The sequence below is a fragment of the Panthera leo genome, chromosome A1 (assembly GCF_018350215.1).
Source record: "Panthera leo isolate Ple1 chromosome A1, P.leo_Ple1_pat1.1, whole genome shotgun sequence".
In the NCBI taxonomy this organism is placed as follows: domain Eukaryota; kingdom Metazoa; phylum Chordata; class Mammalia; order Carnivora; family Felidae; genus Panthera; species Panthera leo.
In genome coordinates, this window is record NC_056679.1 from 72,907,779 (window position 1) to 72,933,241 (window position 25,463).

Here is a 25,463-nt window from a genome sequence, read left to right on the forward strand (position 1 = left end):
AGAACCTCTTTGCTTCTGCCTCATAAAGAAAAACTTGTGCCTTTGTTTCCTCTACAGTGGTAACTTTCCCTCTCCTCCCTTGGTAACCCTTACCTACAGGGCTTTGAGGACACTACAGTGGGAAAAGTGCCTGGAAAGACACACAGAGGGACACTTAGCTTGATCTTAAAGAGTGTGAATGTGAATTCTCTGGGTGGAAAGGAGTTGGAAGACCTTGTGCTTCTCTGATGCTCTTGGCATTTTTTTTGCGTTCCCTTTTTTCTCCGCCCCCCCCCCCCCCCCTTGAGGATAGGTAGGGGGTTGTCTTTTTTTTTTTTAATTTTTTTTTTTTAACATTTATTTATTTTTGAGACAGAGAGAGACAGAGCATGAGCAGGGGAGGGTCAGAGAGAGAGGGAGACACAGAATCCAAAACAGGCTCCAGGCTCTGAGCTGTCAGCCCAGAGCCCGATGCGGGGGCTCGAACTCATGGACTGTGAGATCATGACCTGAGCCGAAGTCCGACACCCAATCGACTGAGCCACCCAGGCGCCCTGGGGGATTGTCTTTTTTCAGTCGTCTTTGTGTCTCCATGCCTGACGATTCCCTGCTGGTAACTCAGTACCTCTATCTTGAATGCTACAGATTCCCTTTGCAAAGCAAGCCAAGAAGTGATTTTTCCAACGAAAGCAGTGTGGAAATATAGGACTGCTGTTACCTGTAGTAGTCTGCATGGCCCCAAAGAAAATTTGTGAACTGGCCAAGAAACCAGGCCTTAGAAAAATCAGTCTTAATGCTGAGCAGTTTGTGTCAGATCGTTCAGTAATTAAATCTGTATTGAGCACCAACCAGGCACTGCTAGGTTTGGGAGAATTTGGTGAATAAAATAGACCTAGTCCTTGCCCTTAGGGAACTTACTTTCTAATAGTGGAAATAGGTGAGGAATCAGCTAACTGTAGAATTACAAATTCTGTGAAGGAAACAAGGCCCAGTGAGGAGGAGTAAGGCTCAGGTTTAGGGTGGTGACTGCCCACAGAAGAGGTCATCACGGAGGCCTTCTGAAGAGGTGACATTTTAGTAGAAGGCCGAAAGATGAGATGGGGATTTCTATGGAACAGCTGAAGGGACAGACAGAGGATCCCAAGCGGAAGGACTGTGTGCACAGAGTCGTGGGGCAGGGAAAGGTTGGCACATGGCAGGAACCTAGAGGAGGCCAGTGTGGTTACAATGGTCCAGGGCCGCGGTGGAACGGGTCGCTCAGAGGCTTTTGTGCTGAGTGCGGGAGCTCCATGGCGGGGGGCCGCATGGGAGCTGGCGGCTGCCATCGCACAGCTTGTCCTCTTGCTTCTGGTGCGGGCCACGAACGCACCCGGGAGACCTGCACAGAGCATCAGTGTCACGAAGGCAAGGGTGGTGGTGGGGAGAGGGTTGGGATAGCGGTGGCGAAAATCCAGAGAAGATGGACTCGAACTGTATTTTAGAGGTGGAATGAAGATGACTTCCTGACAGATTTGATGTGGGCAGCAAACCAGAGAAAGGAATCCGAGAAGGACATTGAACTCTGTGGTTTGAGCAACTGGGTACGTGCCGATTCCTGAGATGGCAGAGCCTGGAGGGAAGGAAGTTCGAATGTTAAGTTTGAACTTTGAACTTAACGAAGTTTGAGTGCCGGTGGGCATCCTGTAATGAAATGTCATTACATGTTTTCCCCTGAAGGTTTGTGCTCGTTGGGCCCAGAGCTTACCTTCTTCAGATCTTTTCTCAGATGTTACCTTCTCAGTGAGATCTTTCTTAACCAACCTAGTTACTGAAAACCCCACGCTACCTCCTCCTTCTCCTTAATTTTTCTCCATAATAATTATCACCATCTGGTGTTAGGTATCTGACATGTTAATTGAGTAGAACAGAAGATCTGTGAGACCAGGGACTTCGAGGTATTGATCATTACTGTGTGTGTGTCCCCAACACCTAAACGAGTGGCCTGTGGTAAATGCTTAGTAAGTATTTATTAACTGTGTAAAATCACTTGAAGGATTCTTTGTTTTTCATGAGTAATTTTTTTGTAAGTATATCTCCAGCTTTTGGCTTAAAACAACTCAATTTTCTTTTTTAAATGAATGCAGATTTTATAGGGTATTTTATGTATGTGTGCATGTGTGCACACATATATGGGGGTTGGCATTGCTTTTTATAATGATTAAGAAATTAAATCTATAATTCATATTTCAGTTATCCCTTCATTTTCAGGTCACAACTGATGGAAAACCAAAAATCATCGATATCATTGATACAACAGGAAGTGGTGATGTGAATACTGCTACAGTAGTAGAGACCAAAGATGGTGAGATTGTTGGTCTTTCAGGAAGAGTGCTCAAGGTTAGAGCTTTAATCTTTTAATCGAATTTTTCTTTCCTTTTTTTTGTACTGTTGCCTCAAAGCATTTAGTGTTTTTAGCTTATGGTTACTGGTAGGTTACTAGTTACCTGTTGCTGTTTAACAGATTACCCCCAAAACTTCATGGTTTAAAACAACAAACATTTATCATCTCACAATTTCTGCGTGTCAGTAATCTGGGTTTGACTTAGCTCGGTGCCTCTTGTTTAAGATCTCTCCTGAGCTTGGCCAGGGCTGCAGTTTCATCTGAAGGCTCAGCCTGAGTGGGGAAGGGGAATCTGTTGCAAGCTCACTCAAGTGGTTATTGGCAGGCTTAGGGTCCTCTCCACGGGGCTGCTATACGCCATGTAGCTGTCTTCCCCCTGGGTGAGTAGTCCAGGAGAGTACCCAAGATGGAGGCCGTGGTCTTTTTACATATTAATCTTGGGATTCACATTCCATTGCTTCTGCCATTTTGTTTTCATTGGAAATGAGCCATGAAACCCAGCACACACTTAAAGGGGAAGGGGATTTTACAAGAGCATGAGGACCAGGGGTCATCTTAGAAGAAGTCATTTGTTTTGTTGTGTGACAGTGGGCTTAGAATTAGGATATATTTTTCATTGTGGTTGCCAAATTCCAAAAATTTTTAAATTTTGGATAGAAAGATGGGAAAAGTGACCAGGTTATAGTTTTGCCTTGTTTCCTGTTCCTTCTGAGAACTTGAACAGGAAATATTTAGAATTTAATCATTGTGGACTTAAGTAACTGGCTTTGTGTTAACTCCTTGTGCTTGGTAGAAAGGTGAGCTAACATGAAAAATGATTAGATTGCTAACATAAAGCAATTCATGAGATGTTAGCTAATGAGCTTATAGATGTCAAGAATTTGTGGTTTGGTATTTTAAACCAATAAGCAGAATTAGTTTGGAAAATGAATTTGTGCTTATTTATATGTTTAAAGAGCTGTATTTAACTCTGGCCATCTTTTACCGTCTCTCTGAATTATGTTTAGGCATCCTCTTCTGGATAAGGTTGTTGTGCTATGTAGTGAGTTAACACAAATTCAGCTGCTTAAAGCTACATACATTCCTGCATTTATTATTTTACTGTTTCCACGGGTCAGCACTGCTTTCTGTGGTTCTCTGGTCAGTGTCTCACAAGACTATACTCAGGTATTGGTTGGAACTGTGGTTTCATCTGAGGCTCAGGATCCTCTTCCAACTTCATTCTTCTTGTTGGAAGAATATATTTTTCTTGTAGCTTTTGAGCTCACCACAGTTTGCTTCTTCCAGGCCAGCAGGAGAATCTCTCTGACCATTGGAATGGCCCCTGTCTGTTTTAAGGAGCCTACCTGATTAGGTAGGCTCACCAGGGCAGTCTCCTTTTTTATTAAATCAGTCACCTAATTACAGACCTTAATTGTATCTGCACAATGCCTTCACCTTTGCTATATTACTTACCATAATACAGTCACAGGAGTGCTAGTCACAGGCCCTGCCTTTACCAAGGGGAGAGGGCTATACAAGGGCATGGGTCTTCTTGAGAATCTGCTACCATAGGCACACAGCAGGCATTAACATCCACGACTGAATTGTTTGTATGACCCCAAAAGTCATATGTTGAAGCCCTGACACCCAATTTGATAGTATTTGGAGATGGTGTTAGGGGTAGGTGAGCTCATGGGAGCGAGCCCCTCATGACAGGATTAGTCCGTTTTCTCTCTCTCTCTCTCTCTCTCTCTCCCTCTCCCTCTCCCTCTCCCTCTCCCTCTCCCTCACCCTCCCTCCCTCCCTCCCTCCCTCCCTCTCCCCCCCTCCCTCCCTCTCCCCCTCTACCATGTGAGAATACAGTGAGAAGGCTGTGCCTGCAAGTTAGGAAGAGTCTCCCCAGAACCTGACCATGCTGGCACTCTAATCCCATGCCCCCAGCCTTCAGAACTGAGAAAATAAATTTCTGGTGTTTGAGCTACCCAGTATTCTGTGGTATTTTCTTACGGTGCCTGAAGTAAGACACCATCTGCCGAAAGAAAAGAAAGAGAGAGAGAGAGAGAGAGAGAGAGAGAGAGAGAGAAAGAAAGAAAGGAAGAAAAAAAAGGAAGGAAGGAAGGAAGGAAGGAAGGAAGGAAGGAAGATTGTAAACTAGAGGGAAAGGAATTTCTGCACATCTGCATTATTCTGAGGTTTTGCCTGCCTTCCCCAAGTCTGTGTTGTTATTTAGACTATATTTCAGAGAAGACACATTGGGATTCCTGTGAGTTACATTCTTTGGGAAATTAGGGAATGCTTCTAGTAGGTTCCAAAGATTTAGAATCCTGTAAAGTTTTGTCCTCAATTGTTGTTTTATAAGTTTATTTTATGAGAGAGAGAGAGAGAGAGAGAGAGAGTGTGAGTGCGTGAGCCAGGGAGGGGCAGAGAGAGAGAATCCCAAGCAGGCTCCGCACATTGTGGAGCCCGACATGGGGCTCGAACCCGTGAACTGTGAGATCATGACCTGAGCTGAATTCAAGAGTCAGATGCTTAACCGACTGAGCCACCCAGGCACCCACTCAGTTGTTTATTTTAAATAACTGTAATAGCCCATGCTTTAAACCACATGGACTGATAATACCACTCGTGCTCAAAGGCAGAAGTGGATGTACCATGTATATGGTAGGAAATAAGATCAGAAAATCGACAGATTACTACTTAAATCTTTTCTCAACCTGATGACCTACTTCTTTAGCTCTACTGTTAAGTATTCTCTGCCCATCAATATAGCGGGAGGTTTTAACTTAATTTTTTTTGTATTCAATGCATCTTCAGAATTTAAAAGGACAAATGCTTGTCCACAGCTTCTAACAGGAGAAGCCGAGTGCGGTGCCCTGCGTCTCCCCTTTCACCACCGATTCCCACTCTCCGAGAGGGAAGTCTTTGATGTTACATTTTCTTCAGGGTTTTAAGTAACATACTCTTCTTAATTCTTGAATTTTTATCTGTGGAATTAGCAGTGTGGAAGAAGAGAGTTCACCTTCCAGGTCGTTCATTTCTGAGAAGTTTCCTGGTATTGTCTCTGGGGTTCTTCCTTCCACTGTTTTTGCTGTTCTTTTATCTGGAATCCTGTTAATTGGACATTGGACCTCTTGAGTTGATCTTCCAATTTTCTTATGTTTTTCCACCCTTATTGCTTGTGTTTGTTTTTTTCCTTCCTGAGAGATTTCTGAGATTTCTCAGTATTCTTTGCTAACTCTCAAATTGAATATTGTTAATTTTTGCCTATTATTTTTAAATGTAAGTCTGTTCATGTCCACTCAGAGCATATCTTTGTGTCATGTATACAACATTTTATGTGGGAATATTGTCTAAATTTTTTTTTTCTAGTTTCTTCATCCTCTCTTTACTCACCTTCCTCTTCCTCCCATTCTCCTTTCCCCTTTCTCTTCCTTTTTCTTCGCCCCTCCTGTTCCCTCCTCCCTCTTCCCTTTCTCTTCCTCCTCTTCTCCTGCTCCCTCTACCTCTCCCCCTTCCTTGTGCTCTACTTTCTACCTGAGAGCTTTCCCCCAGCTGTCTAGCTACCCTGGCTGTCTCTTGGTTAACAAGGCACCTAAAGGGGACAGAGGTGCTCTCTGCCTTTGCAGGGCCTTGGGGTGTGGGTCTCAGTGATGCTATTGTGACAGACTCCAAAGTGACAGTATATGGCATACTTTTTCCCATTGAGATATGCTCATTTACCTCCAAGAGGACTTGGCCAGTTCGGCCTGGGGTTTGGGGGAGAGGGAGAGAAGCCTCTCAGGGGCTCATGCCTGGAAAGGTGCCTGGAGAGATCTCTTGCAGACTCTTAAGTATGTCTCACCTCTCCGCTCTGCTGTGTGAATCCCTCAAGAAAGCTGACATTTCCATGTCTCTGGTTCAACGTCCAGTTGACTGGCTGGTCAGGTTTGGGCAGCCCATGGGATGTGCAGCAGGTGTCTGATTGTTCCTCATACAGGCTTTCCACCAGTCTTCTTGGTGTTAGCTCTTTATCTGAACACAGAACATACCCACATACATGTTCAGCTTATTTTCTTTCAAGGAAGTGCAGGTGTTCAGATACTTTGCAGTGGGCATCAGAAAGAATAGTGTTGCTAGTCACTGGTATTCTGGCTAGCTCGGATCTCTCAGAGCTCTTTAGCACACAGTTCTTAGCAACGTAGCGAAGTATTCAGGTTTCTTTGACTTGACCATGCCTTAAGATGAATTAAATAGCTGTATTTCAGCTTCTTCGAAATCGCCCATAAACTGTTGACAGTTAATGTCTTGCTTTCCCTGTTTGAGATGAACTACTGGTTAAGTGCTTTGAACATTCCAATAATCTCTTTCTCTAAGGAGGCCATTCCTAGGCCTTCTTGAGAAACTAGTGGTCAGTTACTTTGGAAAGTGACACTCCTATGAGCAAGTAGAAGCAAAAAAGTGAACAGGAGCTTAAAATCTTTTATGATGAAATGTACAGGCATAAAGGAAAGTGCATAAAACACATACGTACAGCTTGATGAATACTGAAGTGGATGCCGCTTTATCTACTACCCAGATGGGACAAAGAACATGACCGTACCTCAGAAGCTTCCTGCATTCTCCCAGATCACAACCTACTTGGGCTTTTGTGATGATCATATCTGTGCTTTGCTTTATAGTTTTACCACCTCTGTGTGGATACATGAAATACATTGTTGGTTTTGCCTGTTTGTGGACTTTATATGAATGACCTCATTTGTGTATCATTTTATATCAGTTGTTTGCAAGATTCTTGCCACTCAAGCCAGGATGTTGCATGTAGTAATGAGTTGTTTAATTTCATTGCTGTTCGAGATACTGAGGTTTGTATATACCAGTTCTGTCCACTCCACTGAGGATGAGCCGTTGTTTCCCGTTTGGGAGTCACTAACAGCTCTTCAGAGAACATTCATGTGTATGTATCTTTTGCACATGTGTGTAGATAACCTCCAGGATGCATACCTAGAATTGCTGAGTCTTAGAGATACAACTTAACCAGGTGATGTCAAACAGATTTTCCAAGTGTTTGCACTAACCTGCATTTCTACTAGCAGTGTGCAAGACATTTGATAGCTGCACTGGTAACACTTGGTATTTTTAGGCTAAAATCTTTGCAAATATGTGGGGAATCTAGGTGTATCATGTTGTGGTTTTAATTCATATTCTCTAATTACTAGTAAGATTGAACTCCTTTTTATATATTGATTAGACATGAGGATTTCCTCTCTTGGAAAGTACGTGTTCGAGTCCATTTGCCCTCTCTCCCCCAGTGAGTTGTCTTGTTTCTTACTAATTTGCAGAATTTCGTTATGTATTCTGAGAACCTGTCCTGTGATGGACTGTGGGTCAGGTGTCTTCTCCCATTCTGTATGTCTGTGTTCACTTTCTGGGCGGTGCCCTTTGAGAGCTAGAAGTCGTTAAATTTAATGTATTTGGATATTAGTCTTTGCCTTTTTGATTAGGGTTTTTCATGTCTTAATGACCTTTGCATGTCCTTCCTGACCCCAAGATCAAGAAGGTATTCTCCTCTATTATTTTCTAAAAACTTTTGCCATGTTTCTTTTCCTATTCTAGATAATTCAGCTGGTATTGATTTTAGGCTGTATCTGTTTTTCCATCTGAAGACCAGTTGCCATAATCTCCCCACAAATTTTCAGTGTTGCCTTTTACTTTGCAACCTTCACAGTGGGGTGATATAGTTTCAAAGTCTCATTTCCAATTCTCTGTGTCCTTTGGATGTTTTTTTCCTCATTTTCCTTATTCTAACTTTAGTAGCCATTTGGAAGGGAGCACAGTGCTTTTTAAAATTTACCACATTTAACTTGAAGTCAGTCTTTAAATCATCAATATTTATTCTTGTGTGTGTGTGTGTGTGTGTGTGTGTGTGTGTGTGTGTGTATGTAAAAAAGTCCAGGCCTAGTGAATCACTTGGCCAAATGTGGCACCGTATTTAGATGCAGTGATAGCTGGCAGGTCCATGAGGCTGACAAGGCTGACATAAAGTTTGAAGTTAAAAAAAAAAAAAAAATGGGACATTAACACTTATGATGACATTTGGCTTGTTAAGGAAATGTTCAATTCATTAGGCATCCCCTTAAAAGAGTCAGGGAAAAGAGGTGTAATTAGTAATCAAAGAGACTCTGTTTCTTTTATGAAAATGATCTTATTCCATTGCAGTGTTAACCTTAAAAATAAAACTGCCAGTTATTTACCAGCAAAAGTGGGTTTATTCCAGAATAGCAGAGAACTGCAATCCGGAATGAGCAGCCTTTGGCAAAATCGTAGACAAGTCCCCAGAACAAAGGAGAGGACTGCTATTTCATATAGAGGAAAGAGGGGAAGGCAGGAGGCCTGGTGGACACGAAGCGCCCCTTGCAGTAAACTGCCTCCTGCCTGGATGGGAAAGTCTGTGCACCCGCGAGGTCCCCCTCCATGAGTGGTAGTGCATGAGAGCACCCCCTGCTGGCCGCCTGACTCCATGCGAGCAGGTCTCTAGTTCTACAGTAGTTACCATGTAATAAAACCATTTTAAAGAAACCCACTTAAGTGGTCAAAATATAAAGCTTGGATTCTTAAAAGAGACCGAAAATAAGTTCATGTGTATAAAATACTCAAATAGGCAAAATGACATACTCCATAATTGCTTCATAGGATAAAGTTAGCTTTACTCAAATTTGGTTAACTCTAGATAGCAGAACTGTGATTATAACATTTATGATTTTTGTAGTTGAATTTTTAATAAATAACCAGTCTGCCTTTACTGTGAGGAAAATACATAGTAGTGATTTGAAAAGTATCTGGTTGTGTGGACACTGCAGATTTTGGTCTCATTTATGATTAAGTATAAATTATGTCTAGTGTATTATTTTTATTGCGTTACATATATTGTAAGTAATTGTGGTTAAATACGTGTTCGCACCTGTTGATCTTGCTGTTATTTCAGTCAGTCACTCCGTTTAATCCTTCGGCATTTCACGGCCTTTTATAATCTCCTTGTACGAGAAGTTGCCACTAGCCTAGGGTTACAAGACCTGTGTAGTGGGACACCTGTGATGAAATAGTGTTTGAATTTGCCAGCCAGGGATTACTTACTTTTTTGTTGTTGCAACACTGTATTGTTGTGATGTCAAGGGCTGCTGCAGGAACATTAAGAGTTAAGAATTCCTGTTCTCTAAAAGAGATCGGTAAATTGTGAATGAAAAGCACCAGTTTATATGCCATCATATACTCCAGACATCCATTCGATTCAGAAATGTTTACTGACATATGCAGACTTTTAAAAAGTCGATCTTTGAAGTGCTGTGAATGGTGGGTTTTTCCCTCTATTCAGTCATGAGAAAATTTCATCCAAAAGTTTCTTTCCCGGGGACTAACTTGATGAGGGACCAGGGGTGAGCCAGTTACAGATAACTACCCGAGTGAGAACTCAGGAGTCAGCCAACTCTGAGTGGTTGATAGTTCAACCTCATGTTTTATACACATTTGAAAGCTGTTTTTGATGACCGGGGGTCCTGTGATTACAAAGAGAGTGAACATTCCACATTTTCTTGATTGACATTTGAAGTTGGTTGATGTTCAGTGTACTTGTGCAAATCATAAGGTGGAGATTATTTATTTTTTTCCTTTTACACACCGGGAAGTAGGAACCTGTGGGTCCACTCTGGTTAGTGGTAGAGTTTGGGTTCACAGCCAGGTTTATCTTTACACTGGATGTTTTGGTCTCCATGATAGAGCTAGATTCTAGCTTTCTTTTCAGCCTTCCTGTGGTTTGGGCAAGCAGTTGTGATTTCTTTTTGTTTCTTTGCTTTTTCCATTTGCACACTGGGCATGCTGTTTACATCATTCTGTTAATTAGAGGCTTTAAGTGTTATTTTTAAATACTTTGAGATATTTAGAAAGACTATTATGTTATATATAATTAATGTAATCTTATATAACTTTTTTCTTAAAGAGCTTGTTTTAAGTATCTAGGCATTATCCCTGTTGATTGTAGAGAATGCAGTTCTTAACAGAAAATCTAAGCATGGAGAGGGTCTGTTAACTGCTTCTCTTTGCCCCTAGTTGGGCAGTAAGTAGGTCTGAGAAGGGAGGGAGAGGTGAGGTTTCCTTGATGCTTGAGAACTAAAGATTGTAGCAGTTTAATGAGGTAGCTTATGTTGAAAGCACTTTATAGACCATGAAACATTGTAATTCAAAGGTATCTTGGGGCGCCTGGGTGGCTCAGTGGGTTAAGTGCCCAACTCTTGATTTCAGGTCAGGTCATGATCTCACAGTGGTGGGATTGAGCCCTGTGTGGAGTTCTGGGCTGAGCATGGAGCCTGCTTAGGATTCTCTCTCTCTTCCTCTGCCCCTCTTCCTTGCCCCTGCTTTCTCTCTAGAAAGAAAAAGAAAGATATCCTGAGTGAAACATCTTACTTATTAATGAGAAAAACTCGAGAGAGATATTAAGTGGCATCTTAGAATATGAGAAATATTGCTCTAATACACAACCTTGCTTATCCAAGTTGAGCCATTAGGATAGAAGTGAAATAACCTTTCTCCCCAGTAGTAAATCATTGGAATTGGGAAGCATTTAGTGAGTCAACAATTTGCTCTTTTTCTATAGATTCCTGTGAGCTGGATAAATCCCTCAGGCAAATATCATATTGGCATTAAAAATGGCTATGACTTCTATCCAAAGGCGCTCAAGGAAAGGATACAGGTAATGTCCAGTCTAGAATCAATGACTTCTTCCTCAAATTTTTTTCCTACTGAAGGAAAAAATTTTTCATAAGATCCTGTTAACTCTTAATTATTGTGGAGACCGGGAGCCTTTCAGACAATGACTGCTTAAAGGTTCTGGTCAGTGGAATGTTACCCATTTAAAGTCACCATTCTTAATCTTGGATACATGGCTAAGTTTAGAGAATGTTGTGAATACATTGAAATTCAAGTTTTTGTATATTTGTGTTTTTCTGGGAGTTCGAATATAGCTTTCATTGGAGTTTTGAAGGACTTTTTTTTTTTTTTTTTTTTTTTAATCTCCAAAAGGCTAAAGACTGTTTAAAGTTGATTTAAAGCCCTGGCCAACTTATTTATTCCTGGTCCTGTAGCTTCTATGATAATTTGTCCCATTTTTCTTAACCATTTAACTAGGCTTCTTGATCTCAGTTAGTCATCATTCAGTACTAAGAAAAGGGTTACTCAGACCAAAGCAGCTAAAGTGTGGAAAACACAAGTCTGTCATTAGAGAAATAAGAATTGCAAATTGAAGAAGGAGGAGTCTGCTTTAAAACGGAGCTACTGAGTAAATCTTTCTGTGATGATGGAAGTGTTCAGTATCTGTCCATCATGGCAGCCACTGGCCACAAGTAGCTGTTGAGAACTTGAAATGTGACTAGTAGGAAAATGTAATTTTATGTAATATTTTAAAATTTAAATCTAAGTAGCAACACATGGCTCCCATATTTGCCAGTACCACTTTAGTAGATTGCTATAATACTGGTAGCTGATACAGGTTCAGAGTTGCAACTGCAAAGGAAGATGTGATCCTTGAAAATGAGCCTGATGGGTAAGACCTATGGAACGTTTCATCTCATCATAGCATTATTTGCTTCTCCACGGGGTCCGTGAACCATAAGAACTACTCAGCATGTTGCATATATAACCTTTACTTATTTGATTCTCATCGTTCTGCAAAAAATAAGGTTACAAAAAATGCATATAACTTACTGGATACTAATTTATTTTAAAATTTCAGGCCGAAATACACATAACGGTATTATGCACTATCTTAAATTTAATCAGTTGTATCAATAAGATGCAAATTAACATGCAAATATAGAGTAAGTTAATATCGACCCCCTCCTTAGCTCAGTGGAGTTGATTGTTTTACTGGAAAGGATTTTTTTTTTTAAACTAGCAGACCTCCACTGGGTGGCACTATGGGTTAAAGACAGCAGAGATGAAGGTGAGACCAATTTCAGTAACAAAGAACACTGTCAAATCCAAGACAGGAAAAAAACAAGCCAGGAAGGGAGGAAGTCTAGGAAGCCTGCATGTCTCTCTTGCGGCCAGTCTTACTCTTGTGTTCCTCCTGCATGGCTTAAGGCAGTCCTCAGTTCCCTAAGGGCCAGTGTGTAGTATTTGCTTTTATTGTAAATGCCTGGGAATTCAGTTTTTTTACCTGACATGCTGTTATTAATCCTTGGATGGGCTGAGATTGGGACATACGATGTTATCAAAATACATTTGGTTGTGCCTTGGTAAATGTGTTCTCTTAAAATCCACGTGTAGTGAATAGTTTTAGTAATTGACCCATTGCTTTATCAACTTGATGATAAATGATTTTTTTAGCCTCTGTGTGAAAATTGTGTACCATCACAACTGATAACAATTAGGTCCATATATAAATGACTGGCTAGGTTTACCTGGGTATTTGTCAGCCTCGTTGTAAGGTAACTTTTCTGTCTTGCAGAAAGAACGGAAGGAAAAAATCTGGGATCCTGTTCACAGGGTGGCCCTTGCAGAAGCCTGTAGAAAACAAGAAGAATTTGATGTTGCCAACAATTGCCCTTCTCAAGTTGGTGCCAGTGGCTTTTATTTACACGTTACCACAGAGCCATATTTCAGAGTTCTCAGAGAATCGGCAGACTTTTTTCACAAGTTTTAAATTGTTTAATTTTAGTAATTTTTCTTTTATTCTGAAATCAATTTACACATTTTTCACAACTTCTCATGAATTACCACAAAGTGAACACTCCCTCCCATACCTCTTCCTAATCATTGCTCCCTTCCTCCTCCAAAAGCAACCACCATTGCCTGTTTTAAATTTGCAGAATGGAATCATACAGTGTGTCCTTTTATACATCACTACTTTCAGTCAGTGTTATGTTTGCGACATTCATCCATGTGTGAGTGTGGAAGGAGTTTGTTCATTTCTCTTGCTTATGATGGATGCACCACAATTCATGCGTGCATTCTGCAGATCAATACTTTGTTTTCAGTTCTTGGCTCTTGTGGAAGATGCTGTTTTGAACATTCTCGCGCGCATGTCTTTGGTGGGTCGTAAAGGGGTAGTTTCAGTTCATATTCCCGCAAGAAGGATATGAGAGCTCCCATTATTTCACATCGTTAAATAGCTGTTACATTTCTTTTAATCAGTTAATCAAATGAAGATAATGTCTTGGTTTATAAGGAAAACAATACGTGCTAGTTGCAGAAACTTTTGGATAACACAGGTGTGTAAAGTAACAAGCAAGAGCCTCCAAAGTGCCACTCCCCAGGGATGGTACCAACAATCTGATGTTTATCCTTCTGAATCTTTCTTTTAATGCATACATGTACCTTTTCTTAATCAAAAGTGGAATGGTATTGGTGGTTGTCAGCCCTGGCTGCAGATTAGAATCACATGAAGAGCTTTGTGCCCTAGAGAGGAATTAAATCAAAGCCTTGGAGGAAGGCTGGCATTTTTTAAAGCTCCCTGGAGCTTTAATTAATGCACAGTTAGGGGCGAGGACTACTGGCCTCAATAGATCTACATACACATTTAACTTGCATTTACTTAATCTGCGTACAGCATCCCCTTTAATTGGGTAATTCACCCTCTTTAGCTGCATTATTTTCTGTTAGGTCACTGTTTGTCCTTCAGCCTCTTACTAGTCACATTAAATGTTGTATTTCAGGCAGTACGCATATCAAGTCAACTTTATAGAAGGAGGGATCTAGATTTAATTATCCATTTGATTTTGTTTACCAACAATGTCTGTATAATTGTTTTTTTTCCTTTAAGGAGGAGTAAATGTTGAATATATTGAATAACTAAAAATGAAGCATAACCAGATTTTTGGAACATATGGAAATTACATTTTAATTCAGTAAGACTGTTCAGGTGAATGTAGAGCAGTCTAATGTAGTACGTAGTTTAAACAAAAATAGTTGGCATGTAACAGTTCTCATGGTGATGGCTCAGAATGGTTAAATAGCTTATCTATACAAGGTCAGGAATATAGTATGTGTTTAGCATGTTCTAAAAGACAGAAGGTAATTTGTGGTTTCTCTTATTTATTTGGATTCTTAAACAGATTTCAATGGAAACAATCCTGATTAAAAAAAAATCTAAAGGTCAATAGATAACCTATTTTATAGCCATTTTAGAGTTAATTTTGGAAATTAGTTGTGCAGATTATAGATATGTGACTAACATAAGTCTTGGTCAAATGATACCATCAACATGGAACACTGTGTCTTTCCCAAAGCGGTTGGAATAAATAAATGAGAGATTGACTAAAAGAAGTATTATTTTTAAAGTATTCAATATATTAATTAATATCTGCATCATTAAATTGAACTACAAGTTGCATAGATATAGAAAAAATTTCTTACATTTTTCCAGAGTAAAATGGCTTTCCTGTTGGTCACACTGTGTCTTTGGTTACATGTTAATATGTTGTGTGTTTCAAGAGCACAAAATGTACTAATATTAATATATGTTCTTATTGATTAGGCAAATAAACTAATCAAGGAGGAACTTCAAAGTCAAGTGGAATTGCTAAATTCTTTTGAGAAAAAATATAGTGATCCTGGCCCTGTGTATGACTGCTTGGTGTGGCATGATGGTGAAGCCTGGAGGTAAACATCATGTATTATATAGATCTTCACTTAAAGCTGTTTTTATCTACTCTGAAGAACATTAAATTCTCAGAACCGTCCAGAGAATTGGTTTAAGTGACATTAATATCCCTAAGCAAAACTGTTGGACAGCCGAATTGGCTTTTGGGTAGTTTTGGATAAGCTCTTTGAACTTCTTGGTATTTTAGGTGCTAAACCTGTCCCTTGTGTGTTTTAAAGAAGCTTGTTTCATTAACCAGACAGTAACTTAACCAGATAATAGCAGGTTAATCATTGGTAGACATAGAAATGTTCCTGACCAGAGCTGGGCAGTTTGGAAAGTAACTGCAAGAGAATACTGGATACAGAACTGAGCGTATGTGGGAAATATTGGACAGGGACTTAAGGAAATATTCTAATATTCGCAGGGATGGGGTAGTGGGACAATAGGTGGTTCAGTTCCAATGTTTCCTGCATGTACTGAAAACACTGCCAACTTTGTCCTGAGGAAAATATGTTTCCAAGGTCCTTAAGGCAGTTGACAAAGGAAGGGATCCATGCAACGGTTTGTCGACATTATTCTAAGACAGCTTTTAGAATTTTTGCGTTGCAAATGAAACTTAGAGGAAATAAAATCTGAAGTCACTGGAGTAACACTTTAGAAAATGTTATAATTGATGAAAAATGCAGCAGAATTGTGGTTTCAGGTGCTACTGGAAATAATTTTTCTGATTGCATTGTACTGTATATCGTGTAGGGCTTCGATTCCCTGCCCCCATCTCAGGGTTAGACACAGAATTTTTTGAGGAGAATCTTAGAGACCCCAAATTACCTAAGGCGAGTCTTGGCACTGTCATTTCAAAAATGCCGGCCACTTCTGAGGGGAGGTAAAGTGACCTTAAGTGCCTTGGTTTTTGTTTCTACAGACTGTCAAAGCTGCCCTCCTCCTGCCACGCTTCCACTGTTGAACCCATATCACTACCCTTAGCAGGGAACCCAATAGAACCATACTCTTAAGTATTCGTCAGGATGTACAGGGTCAAACGCAGTCACTCTCTGTTGAGAAAACTGTTTACAGAAGATTACTTGAAGGAAAGAACTGTTAGTTGGTTTCTTTTCAGTGGTTTTTGACCTTGTTTTCTCAGGTTTCCTTTGAGTTGGATGAAAGCTGTGGACTTTTTTCATAGAGGATAGGATGAAGAAATGTATTAAAAATGTCCAGGAATTTATAACCCATGCCCCCTTTCCTGCCCCCTACCTTCCACAAGTACTCTAATCCTATCCGTGAACCTCATCTCCATGTTCCCTTTCTGGTATGCTAACACCTGTTCCTTGAACTGAGCCAACCACCTTCAGAAAGTTATACCCTGCACCAATATGCATACTTGGCCTCTGTGGAATTACTTAGGGGAGTCACTCAGTTTTATGTTGATATTTTGATATGGTGCTTGAAGTGTTGAGTCACTGCATGTTGACGGTGGTTACAAGAAACTGATTTTTGGAATGTGTCACTGTATTTGCTATGAGAATGTTGTCAAAGATGTTGATTCATTCATTCTTTCATCATTGGGCAAATATTTGAGTACTTTTCTTCGTGCCAGGTAGACTCTAAAGAAGCTATTCCGTGGACTCTAGACTCTGTGAAAGCCAGTGTGAGAACATCTGAGCCCGTCCAGGAAGCATCAAGAAAGATTTTATTGAAGGATCAGCTCAAGTTAGCAGACAGGGAAGGGGCAGGGGTTAAAGGTCCAGGAAAAGGCCCAGAGGAGATGGAGAGACTTCCAGGGATGTAGAATGTTTCATGGGCCGGATGAAAATGGGGCAGGACTTCCGAGATGATTGCCGGGATGGAGAACTGGCCAGTTACATCTGTAACTTTTAAGAACCCCAGGTGCTAACTGTTTTGGCAAATAGGATTTGGTGGCATACGTTTTACCTGTTGACCTCAGTCCAGATTCCATTTGACATGCTACTTGTTTCCTGCTTGCTCATTTCCATTAGTGTTCAGTCTCCTCTGTCTTGCTCTACTGTATGTCTTTTTTTGAAATGCCATAAATCATTTTAGCCGCACACTGATTGGGTATACATAAAAACAAACAGTTTCAGAGATCCTTCTGTCTAAATTGTCAAAGTTTGTTAATGAAATATCTGCCTTAATATTTATAATAAATGTCCTGTCTGTACTAGTGGGCTTCCATTAATTCATTGTAGCAATTGTGATTGACTCTAGCTTGTTAAAACACAATTCTTCTTATCTAGAAAATGCACACAAAGGCCTAATAGCTAAAAACATAATATTGACCTTAAATGATGTGCATTCCACTTATGACTTTTATTTTAGATTTATTTAGTTTTAACCAGACTATTTTGTAGTATTTGGAATACATATTGTAAAAACTACAGAGGTAATAAAATGGGGAAAGAGCAGACAGGACAACCATAAAACTATGTAGAAAATGCTGTTTGTAAAAAGTAAATGTTTGCCTGAGGCTGTTACAACTGTGGGGAGGGGATGAGGCAGTTTGTCGTTCATCTAGTGTCAAAAAACCTGCATCCGCCATTGGATTCATTAAGCCAATTCTAAAAGAAGGGAGTAAGGCCTAGGCTGTAAGTCGTGATCATCCTGAATTAGTCTGAAACTCTAGGCCAAGCTTTGGTGAAATTTCTTAAGTAGTTAAATGGTTTTCTCCCTGGACTATTGTGATGGACAGTGTTCCTAAAGCCTTTTATCCATGGCTTCATTTAAGGGCTGGTTCCTTTAAGCTTCTTACTTAATCGTTACTGATGACTCTGAGACAGAGGACTCTAAACCTGGCAGTTACTGTGTTTGTTGTCATAAAACAGGGCAGTAAGAAGGTACCTAATAGACCATACCACATTATTTTTGGAAAGCCGAGAAAATAGATGAGTTTCACTATTCTCAATTTACAGAGCCTGCATTGATTCGAATGAAGATGGGGACTTGAGTAAATCTACCGTGTTGAGAAACTACAAAGAAGCCCAAGAATATGGTTCTTTTGGCACAGCTGAGATGTTAAATTACTCTGTTAACATATATGACGATGGAAACCTGCTGTCCATTGTGACCAGTGGAGGTATTTTGTTTCCGATTTGGTAACTAGAGATAAACTTGTAACGTGGTAAGGTGATAAATTTCTGTAGCCAAGAAGAAGCCTTATAGAGAATTTAACTTAGAGATTCCACCTAAAGAACTAGGTGTGTGATAATAAATGGGATTTGATTCCCTGGCAAGGTGTTGTTTTCTTTAAAGTTGTAACCATGTAGGATCTATTCCAAGAATACAGATGTAGTCCAGCCACAAAAAAAAAACACCCAACATAATTCATCTTATGAAAATTCTTTTGGAAGGAATTTTACTTCTGTGTTGCTGACTCTTGAGCAGTTCACCAAGTACAGAGTCGGGTAAAAAGATCCTCATGTGGCATTCTGTGTAATTTCAAAGAAGTGGGAAACTATCCATATACCCATGGACAAAAAAGTTTGTTTAAAACTGTGTATTGTTGGGGACTATTATATAGCAAAATGAATAAATCTACATATACCAATATTCATAAATCTCAAATACATAAATTTTAAATAAAAATATATTGATAAAACATTTGTGTAAAATTGTAAAACATGCCAAGTAATACCGCACAGTGTTCATGGGTGTATGTGTTTGTATGATAAAAATACAGATGGGAAGAATCTACACCAGCTTCTACATAGTGGTTACTTCTAGGAAGGGAGCCAGGATAGCTTTAACCCTTTCTTACCCCCCTCTCACAGTATTACTGAATTATAGTTGAAGTACAATAAACTGCACATACATACACAATTTGATAAGTTTTGATAGACATGTACACCTAGGAAGCCATCACCACTGTTAAGGTAATGGACATATCTATCACCCATCCCAGTCTACTTGTCTTCCTTCGTAATCCACCCTGATGTACCCGCCCCATATAGCCACTGAACTGCTTTCTGTCAGTGCAGATACTTCGTGTTTTCTGGAATTTTATAGAAGTAGAATAGTTCCGGTATGAAATCTATCCATATTATGGTTATAAATAGCTAATTCCTTATCACTGAGTAGTGGCTCATTGTGTGGATACACCAGGACTTACCCACTCACCTGCTGGTGGACACTCAGATTTTTCCAACACTGGTGTGTAGGTCTCTGTGCAAATATGTTTTTGTTTAATTTGGACTGGTATCTAGACAAACCAGTTGGGTATGGTAAATATGTTTAACCTTTTAAGAAACAGTAGCTGTGCCCTTTTATACTCCACCAGTGGGGTGCGAGGGCTCAACAGCTCCACATTCTTGTGCACATGTGGTGTAGTCAGCCCCCTGTGACATTTAGATGCTCTGACTTGTAAGTGGTGATGTCAGGTGTTTTGGGGAGGAGCAGGGGTGGGGGGGATTACATTAAAATCTAGCTTCCCCTTTTTTTTTTTGAGAGAGTGCATGTGAGAGTGGGGGAGGGGAATGGAGGGATAGAGAGAGGGAGAGAGAGAAAATCTCAAGCAGGCTCCATCCCAGCACAGAGCCCAACACAGGATTGAGTCTCACAACTGTGAGATCATGAGCCAAAATCAAATGTAGGATGCTTAACCGACTGAGCCACCCAGATGCCCCAAGCTTCCCTATTTTTAATTGGGAAAAATGAGAAAGGAAGAATGGGTAATATTGGGTCACAAAGGGGACACTTCTGCGTAAACACATCAAGAAATAAAACATTGTCGAAGCCCATCATGTCTGTTCCTAAACATGCATCCTCTTAGAGTTAACCATGGTCCTGATTTTTTTTTTATCACCGCATTAGATTGAACCATCCATTATTGCTGTTTTTATAGGTCAGAAGTGATTAAATAGTGGCACTTTCACGTAGTTCAGTCTAACATAATGTGTTTCCATTTATATAAATGAAATTATTCAGTATATATCCTTTTGTATGTGGTTTCTTTAGAGCAACCTTATTTTTGTGTGCTTCATCTCATAGTGTTTAGAAGTAGTTGATAATGGGGCACCTGGTAGCTCATTCGGTTGAGCATCTGACTCTTGATTTTGGTTCAGGTCATGATCTGACAGTTCCATGGGTTCGAGCCATGTCGAACTCTGCACTGGCAGTGCAGAACTGCTTGAGATTGTCCCCCTTTCTCTCCCCCACCCCCCTGCTTGCACTGTCTCTCTCAAAATTAATAAATAAACTTAAAAAAAAGTAGTTTAATATTTATTGCTGTGTGATATTCAATTCATTAATATACTATGTATCCATTTACCATTGATGGATCTTGGGGTTATTTCAGGTTTTGAATTTTGCAAGCAATGCCACCGTGAATGTTTTTGCACGTATCTTTTAGTGTACATGTGCACGCATTTGTGTTGGGTGTATAGCTGGAAGTAGAATTCCCGGATTGTAGGGTATTCCTGTGTTCAGCTTTCTGTAATGCTGGTCTATATCCTGCCAGTAGTGTGTGGCTGTTGTCAGCCATAAAGTTTTAGCCATTCTGAAAGGTATGCCGAGGTATATCTCATTGTGGCTTTTTTTTTTTAAAGGTTTATTTATTTTTTTTAATTTTTGAGAAAAAGGGTGTGAGTGGGGGAAGGGTTGAAAGAGAAGGGAGAGGAGCAGAGGATCCAAAGTGGGCTCTTTGCTAACAGCAGCAAGCCTGATGTGGGGCTCTACCTCACGAACCACGAGATCATGACCTGAGCCGAAGTTGGACCCTCAACTGACTGAGCCACCCACGTGCCCTCTCATTGTGGCTTTGAACTACACTTTCCAGATGACTCATGAAGTTGAACATCTTTTCGTATATTTATTTGACATTTGGTTATCATCTTTTGTGAAATGCTTTTCAAGTGTTTTACCCATTTTTCTCTCGGATCTGAAAGATAATATGGATTTAAGCTCTTTGTCAGCTGTGTGTATTGCAGATACTTTCTCACCTTTGAGACTTGGATCTTGTTCTCAATGGACGGGATAGAATCCAGGGTAGCAGAGTAATTCAAGGTTTCACTTTTTTATAAATTATTGAGAAGAGACTTAAGATGATAGTACACAATTAGATGTTAAAATGAGAGTATTTTTATTAGATTATTTTATTTTATGCTTAATACATAAATTGAATGCTTAAAACTTGGAACCCATGAAAATATTTTGTCATCTTCCCCTCTTGCTGCCTGTAGGAGCTCATGGGACACACGTAGCTAGTATAGCTGCTGGGCATTTTCCTGAAGAACCTGAACGGAGTGGTGTAGCTCCCGGTGCTCAAATTCTTTCAATCAAGATTGGCGATACAAGACTAAGCACAATGGAAACAGGCACGGGCCTCATAAGAGCTGTGAGTGTTTGTGAGGTGTTGATTTAGAAGATTAATGAGGGATAGTGGATAGTCTTGGATATTTTTAGTCTTATAAAGTGTTCTTCAATTCACTAGGAATACATTAGACTGTATTTGGTATATAGGACTTGGTTTTAAGAAGCAAAAATGCTTATTTCAGTTTTAAATTATTTTTATTAAAAATTATTCGATAAAATTTTTTGGAAAATATGAAAATATTATTTATGTTTTACTTTTCATTTCCATTAAGCCCCTGACACACTATTTTGAGATACTTTAAAAACCCCAAACAGACCTTTTCACCAGCTTGCTCCATTGGTCTAGGAAGAATCGAACTCATAGTCTGCGTTTCATTTTAACGTATGGATTAGATTTTACTTGAACTTCAGTGATTTTAGAATTCAGTCAGAACCATTCCATTCTGCACCTGCTAGTTGTGTTTTTATTGACTACTTACTATACTGTGTCTCCACCTACCCTTTAAGTTTTTCAACTTCAAAGTAGAATGGAAGTGGAAGTAGAATATGATTGGTTAAGAAACTGGGAGTCCATGCCTTTATTTTACTGGTCAGTCTTTCTGTAAATTGCTGCCTCAACTAGACTCTTCATCTTTTTAATAGATGATAGAAGTCATCAATCATAAGTGTGATCTTGTCAACTACAGCTATGGAGAAGCTACTCACTGGCCAAATTCTGGGTGAGTGTTCTCAGGCGCTCGTGAGCCACAGGCTCGAGCTGACGAAGAGCATTAGATGTTTCTGTGCCTGGGTGGCACGCCACAGGTGAAACCGGGCATTCCCCTGGCTCGGTAATAAGGGCGGGTCTCGTGGGCTCCCGGCCCCCGTTCTGTGTGTGATGTGGTCATTCCCTCCCAGCCGCCGAGACCCGCCGGCCCACCCGTCCACTGCTGCACTTCCGCGTTCCCAAACAGTGTGCTTACCTGACGGAACGTAGACCGTGCATCTCGGTCGCTCAGCGTCGCCTTTGATCATCTGCATGTACTCTTACATGGCCTGCATGGCCGTTGACACCGTCTGTTCTCCTCAGAGACCTTCAGCGACCCTTCCTTTCTTCCCTCGGCTGATGTTCTCACCTCTTCCTTTCCCAGAGACGATAAAAGCCCTGAGAGGGGACTCCTGTCCTTCCTGCAGCCTACCCTGACCCCAGCCCCTCTGCCTTCCCTTCTTGTAGTAAATGAAGTGCCCGGGGTCAGAAGTCCCTCAAGCACTTGCTGTGTGGTTCCCATTTCCCCTCTCCTTAAAAACTCCCGTAACATCCCTCTCCTTTCCTGGATTAATACCACTCCGCAGGCACGCTCTACAATCTGCTGCCTTTGAAACAGACAGATCTCTTCATTTCACACTGCTTTCCCTCACTCCTCCAACAAAACTTGGTTAATGGTGTGTATTCGCCACTTCTGAGGCTCCTCAGCACATTTTGACGTGTGTCCCAGGTCTTCCTGCTGCCAAATCCAGTGGCTCAGCCTTGGTCTGTTACCTCAGCTTTTTTTCCCCCAGGGTAATAACTTTGAAATTATTTAAAGTGTTTACTTGCCTAGTCATCATCTCTCCCCCATTCCCATCACCAGCCCATCCATATCTGCATGTCACCCAGTGTCTGAAGCTCTTTCATAAAGCCCTACCAAATGGGAAATTTTACCGAGCCTGGTTTGCTGTCCTCAAGCAACGTAATTTTCTCAGATAACCAGTATTAGATTTCTTGTGACATGTCCCTCCCCGCCCCACCGTCATAACAGTCAGCCTGTCGTGCTCATTTCTTTCCTGAATGTAATCTTGCCTTCTTCTCTTGCTTCAGTACCGTTTTCACCTAAGTGTATTTCTTTCTCTCTTCCTTTGTTTGACCTTCATCCTATTAAAGCCACCTTTCCCTGATACTCTTCCCCTCGTACCCCGTGATTGTTGCATCTTGGCCCTACGCCTTTTTTCCATTTCCTGCATTTCCCCAACTGTCTAACTTCGTTTCTTTTATTTAATACCAGTTTGCTTCTTGTTTGCTGTCAAGTTCTCGCCAGATTCTTTATTTTAAATCTTACTCTTAAGTTCTTCCTCTTGCCCGTTTCCCTTTCATCTTTGCCACTGCTCATAGATCTGCATAGGAATCCCCTGAGGAGTCACTTCTGACCAGATCATTTTAAGGGGAGGTGGGAGTCCAGCTGCCTGTTGCCCCACCGTCTGATCCAATCCCTGCCTGTATTTCAGTGTTTGCTTTTAGTCCTTTGGGTTTATTGTCCCTCCATCTATTCACCGTCGTGTCTAGCACTCTTCCCCGTTTACCGCGGTCTCACAACTCCTTCCTTACGCTGAGACCCAGCTGGGGTGTACCACTTGGACTGGCCGTGCATGTTCCGGCGTTCTGGGGCTGGGTGTGCCACGGGTTACTTGCCCTGCATTCGAACAGCGTGGGGTGTTATAAACAGTGGGAATAAGGCTAAACACGTATAGTTTGAGAACGTCCCCGAGTGATTCTCATGCACGCCTTCTTGTAGCCACTGTTTGAGTTCTACTACTTGGAACCCATATTCTAGTTTGGTTTCTATGTACGCCATATTTGAAAGCATCTTCACAGTATACTAAGACATTTTTTTGAAAAGTGGGACAGTTTTCTATGTCCAAAGGAATTCTCTCTCTCTCTGTGTCTCTCTCTCTCAGGAGAATTTGTGAAGTCATCAGTGAAGCAGTGTGGAAGCATAACATAATTTATGTTTCCAGTGCTGGAAATAACGGTCCGTGCCTTTCTACCGTCGGTTGTCCCGGTGGAACTACATCGAGTGTAATAGGTTAGTTTCCCGTTTCAGAGCTGGACTTAAGAACAAGCCAGCAAACCCCTCAGCGAATGTGATGTTAATCGCATCTCTTTTGCATGCAAGACACCAGGAACCTCCCGTGTGTGCCCTCAGGAAGCACAGGTGTAGTCAGACCTGCTGGTTCGAAGGCGACTGCAGTGAGTGGCTTATGGAAAGTACAGGCACAGCCGGGGCTCACAGAAGTGCAGTTGCTTCTGATTTGAGAATTTAGGTGAGGCTTTCTGAAGTGTGGCAGTGAGGATTTCAGTAGGCAGAAATGAGCAAGGGAAGGGTTTTCCAGACTGAGTGAACAACGTAAACACAGATGCTTGCTTCACTTTTTATTTACGGTGTATGGCGGCTAATTTTAGTGTGGTTTCCTCCTTTTCATTTCTTGTGGGACATACAGGAATAGTCAGATGTTGAGAAAGGGAGCTTTATTAATAAGAGCAGTTGAAACACATTTATTCCATGAATGTGACTTCCTTCCCGCTACTTGGTCTGTCGGATGTGATGCACTCAGTTGTTTTTTCGCTGTCCTTGGAGGGGAAAAAATGCCTGTCAACAAGAAGAATTAAGGGAAATCAAAATGAGTTGTGCTCATAATATTAAAGTGGTAAAATTAGCTGTAGCTGCCAACCTGTGTGAAAACACCCACAGAACATAACGCCCTCCCCCTGTTTATTTATTTTTTTTTAATGTGAGGCATGAATGAGGAGGATGAACCGAGAGAACAAATAGGTAGTAAGTGATACCTGGAATTATTTTCTTTATTTTCACATTGAGAGCACTATAAGGCTTATACCTCTTAGCATTTGTAATTGGATGCATGACAGTAGAAACTGTTTGGTCCCAAATGATTTTTCTGGTGTATACATCAATAACTGCTTGAATAGATACATATTATAGTTGTTACTAAAGGCATACAGTTACTGTAGATGTTATCGATACATAGTAACATCTGGGCATCAAAGTTCAGAAACTAGTCCTTTAAAAATTTTTTTTAAATAATAGTGATCTTCAATTATAGGATGTGCTTTTATTTGTAGCTTCTAAATCTCAAGCAAGGTATAGCTTATTTTGTGTGATTTAAAACTTCTTGGTTCAGTAGTTCTGTTAAATCCTGTGTTGAGACAACAGTACCTACCAGTGATCTGTCCTTTGTATTTTAGTTCTCGAGATATTTTAAATAAAATGAAACCAAATAGGTCTGAAAGGTACCTACAGATCAAAATACATTATTCTCCCACAATACTCAGTATTTTGTCATGTTCTTACCCCCAGATTCACTGGAAATTTGTAAACTAAATTTTACAAAGTGATTACAGTTTTGTGTGTCTGCATTGTTAACCTAAATCCTGTT

General features: G+C 40.6%; 1 protein-coding gene across 6 annotated transcripts in view; it reads left to right on the forward strand.

The window, feature by feature from the left end:
- The window catches only part of TPP2 (tripeptidyl peptidase 2), a 67,742-nt gene that overhangs the window by 5,182 nt on the left and 37,097 nt on the right, over window positions 1-25,463 (forward strand). For all 6 annotated transcript variants that reach the window (XM_042930046.1, XM_042930051.1, XM_042930042.1 and 3 more), the window contains exons 2-9: window positions 2,227-2,355; window positions 10,965-11,060; window positions 12,816-12,920; window positions 14,844-14,968; window positions 17,879-18,042; window positions 21,143-21,297; window positions 21,918-21,994; window positions 23,967-24,094. In XM_042930046.1, coding sequence (XP_042785980.1) covers window positions 2,227-2,355; window positions 10,965-11,060; window positions 12,816-12,920; window positions 14,844-14,968; window positions 17,879-18,042; window positions 21,143-21,297; window positions 21,918-21,994; window positions 23,967-24,094 — 979 coding nt within the window. The remainder of the gene's footprint in view (window positions 1-2,226; window positions 2,356-10,964; window positions 11,061-12,815; window positions 12,921-14,843; window positions 14,969-17,878; window positions 18,043-21,142; window positions 21,298-21,917; window positions 21,995-23,966; window positions 24,095-25,463) is intronic.